The sequence below is a fragment of the Micropterus dolomieu genome, unplaced genomic scaffold (genome assembly GCF_021292245.1).
Source record: "Micropterus dolomieu isolate WLL.071019.BEF.003 ecotype Adirondacks unplaced genomic scaffold, ASM2129224v1 contig_10183, whole genome shotgun sequence".
Lineage (NCBI taxonomy): Eukaryota > Metazoa > Chordata > Actinopteri > Centrarchiformes > Centrarchidae > Micropterus > Micropterus dolomieu.
The window spans coordinates 1-3404 of record NW_025739169.1 but is presented as its reverse complement, the minus strand read 5'-3'; the positions used below and the strand labels follow the sequence as shown (position 1 = coordinate 3404).

The 3404-nt window shown below is 47.9% G+C and overlaps 1 protein-coding gene across 1 annotated transcript; it reads right to left on the bottom strand.

Annotated features, from left to right (window-relative positions):
• Positions 1 to 848: 848 nt before the first annotated feature.
• On the bottom strand, positions 849 to 3008 carry tspan14 (tetraspanin 14; the record flags this gene model as incomplete). The annotated part of the gene is given in 4 exon segments (XM_046042047.1): positions 849 to 2007; positions 2133 to 2246; positions 2741 to 2791; positions 2883 to 3008. Coding segments are annotated over 4 exon segments (357 nt in total), but the record flags the coding sequence as incomplete, so codon positions are not given.
• Between the last annotated feature and the right edge of the window lie 396 nt (positions 3009 to 3404).

Sequence of the window (3404 nt, the reverse complement as noted above, 5' to 3'; positions counted from 1 at the left end):
TTTCTATGGGGGGGGGGGGGGGGGGTTGGTTTGTGGCCCTGCAGCCGCCGGAGGGGCGGTGCAGAGTATTTTGATAAATACAGCAGTGACACGTGTAAAGCCGCCAGGGGCGCGTGCGGCTCTCACCGTCCCGCCGCTGCACGGACAGGTGACCAGGTGATCTTTAGGGCGCGAGCGGCGGCGCGGACTCACCTAAACTGCCGGTGAATCCGTCCATTTTCCGGGAGAAAAGCGGGAGTCCGGGCCGGAGGCCTGCGGGAGGCTGAACGCACACTGCGGGCCTCCGTCCGGGGTTTCCACCGCAGCGGGGAGAGGAAGAGCCGAACCGAGCCGAGGCGGGTCTGTCCCCGCCGTGCTGCCGCCGAATCCGTCCGTCCGTTGGGCTGAAGATCCGCTGTTTCCTGCGTGCTGAGACCAGAAGCCGCTCCAGGAGGATCCGAGACAGAGACAAGAGAAGCCGCGGAGCCGCAGACACGACGGACCAGCAGAGAGCTTCCGACTCCGCCTGCTCTGGCAGCGCGCGCTTCCCCCCGAGGGGAGGGGGGCGGAGGCGCACGCACACACAGAGCTGGGGGGAGGGGAGGTTGAGAGAGAGGGGGAGGATGGGGGGAGGATGGGGGGGAGGCAGGTCAGGTTTCAGCGGGTTGTCCGTCCCAGCAGACATCAGCGCCGCCCGGCGGACATTCACCGTCATCACACGCAGCAGGAAGTGACGTGTTCATAATCAATAAACACCATGAATCAAACTCAGAGCAAACTTTTATTTTGTTGAATATAAAAACAGAATCTCCTCGGAATAAAATCATTAAAATGATGAAACAGAAAAATTAATCAGTAAAAGCAGGAAGTCAGATGTTTCTCTGGTTTGCTCTGATTGGCTTAAACGCCCAGAGGTCTTTATTCATACAAAATATTTCAACAATAAGCTTTATTTATTCAAAGAGTGTTAACATGAATCCAGTGTCAATAAAGTTCTTTGTCTTCATATTCAGTCCACACGTGATCACATGATCTGAAGCTGAGATGGCGATTTGTCTTTACGGATTCTTCTTCTGTGGTTTCTGAACTTAACATTTACCACTTTATCTAATTATTGACGATGACGACATGTTTACCAATCAACCACTGACTGATCGTTTAAGGGTTTTATTTTGTGGCCAATTACAGGAACATCACGTTCTGCTGCAGGAGGTTCATTTCCTCTTTTAAATCACTGAAACAACGATGATGATGGATGAGTGAATTGACTGATCCGCAACTATTTGGATAATCAATGAAATGACCGACTGAGGAACTGAACCGGTTCTGCAGACTGAATGACTCATTTAGATCGATCAATAGTGAGGACAATACTTTGGTCAGAGACACAAGAAGACCTGAGTTCACCCTGAAGATGACGACGACGGAGGAGGCACTGAACGGTAAACAGCCAATCAGGTCAAAGGTCACACTGGTTCATTAAACATTCACAGGGAGGCCTGAAGCTGCAGTTCGTGTTGGTTCTTAAACGGGAGGAAAAGTGAAGGCAGTCTGGTGCAGAGCAGGCACAGGTCTGTTAGCTGACGAAACTCGCAGCCACAATACAACAACAACAATATATAAAAAAAAATTCATTTTAAAAACAACAACAACAACACAACGTCACATTCTCAAGGAGCCCCAAGACCAGAAAGACCTGGTCTTTACCCAGGAACACACCCTCCTTCAGGACTACGGAGGCTCCACGCATTCACCACGACGCCATGTCTGCAGTTACCCTAGCAACGAGATCATCTGAAGAAGACTGAAGGCAGATGCAACTACCAAAGAAGAAGAAGAAGAAGGCACGTCTGACTGAAGAAACTTGGTCCACCAACACCTGAGGGAGGCTCCACCCCTGCAGGTAATACCCCGCCCACAAATGGAAGACTCCGCCCACGCATGAAGACTCCGCCTCCTGCATCAGTAGCTGAATTTGACCTTCTCGATGTCGGAGATCAGAGTCCTGGCCAGGTAGATCCCCACCATCTGATCACAGGTAAACACACGACTGAGACAGCAGAACCCAGCAGAGACAACGTGTACTAACACAGGTACTCCAGGTACCGTTACACCTACAGTACACACATGCAGTGCTGTTACAGTATTTGTACCTGCAGCAGAGAGATGACGATGAAGACGATGGCCACGGTGTAGAGATTTCCAGGCAACCAGTCCTCCAACGCAGCGATGCAGCCTTTAGTGAAGATGTGATTACTCCACTCAGCCTGTATGGAACAGTGAGGAACGTCAAAGAACATGTTCCCAATAAGAACATCAACGACATGTTACTGTTAAAACCCAAGGAGGAGTCTCCTGTTTGAACACACAATCATGTTGCAACATTAGAACATGTTCTAATGAGAACATGTTAACAGTAACAAAACGTTCTTATTAGAACATTAACACTTTCCTCGTAAGAACATAAACAAAATGTTCTTGTTGGAACATTGAACGCTTTTTTAGGTCAAAACTCAAGGAGGACATTCCTGTTAGAGCGTGTCATTAGTGTTCTAACTGGAACATGTTAACGGAACAGGAACAAGAACAACAACAACAACGTTCCTGTTAGAACATTAACCACTTTTGGTCAGTATCAAACCGACAAAGGACCCATGATCCAGCTCAGTTTATAAACGAAAACGTCCTGAAGAGCCACGCCATGCTGACCATCACCTGTCCAAAAAGAAAGTTTGCTTTAAAGAACAGGAAATGACCTCACCTTTGGTCTGTTTCTGACGTCGTAGCCACACTGAGTGTTCAACACCGAGTCCTGACATAAACACAAATACAGACTTATTATACAGTTATGGAACAAGGGGGATTGATCATGTGCTTTGATCTCTGATCAGCCATAAACTCACCGCAGGATCATTGATGCAGCAGGAGAAAGGAACCCCACACTTCTCTCTGCTGCGATGAGTCCCGTTACAGCTGAAATAAACGTTCTGATCCCAGTCGTCTGGCTCCTGAGCTCCACAGCAGTGGTTCTGTTAAAAGAACAAGATACTTTCCTCAACAGGAACATGTTCCTACAGGTTTAACTAAAGGTTCCTGAGCTCCACAGCAGTGGTTCTGTTAAAAGAACAAGATACTTTCCTCAACAGGAACATGTTCCTACAGGTTTAACTAAAGGTTCCTGAGCTCCACAGCAGTGGTTCTGTTAAAAGAACAAGATACTTTCCTCAACAGGAACATGTTCCTACAGGTTTAACTAAAGGTTCCTGAGCTCCACAGCAGTGGTTCTGTTAAAAGAACAAGATACTTTCCTCAACAGGAACATGTTCCTACAGGTTTAACTAAAGGTTCCTGAGCTCCACAGCAGTGGTTCTGTTAAAAGAACAAGATACTTTCCTCAACAGGAACATGTTCCTACAGGTTTAACT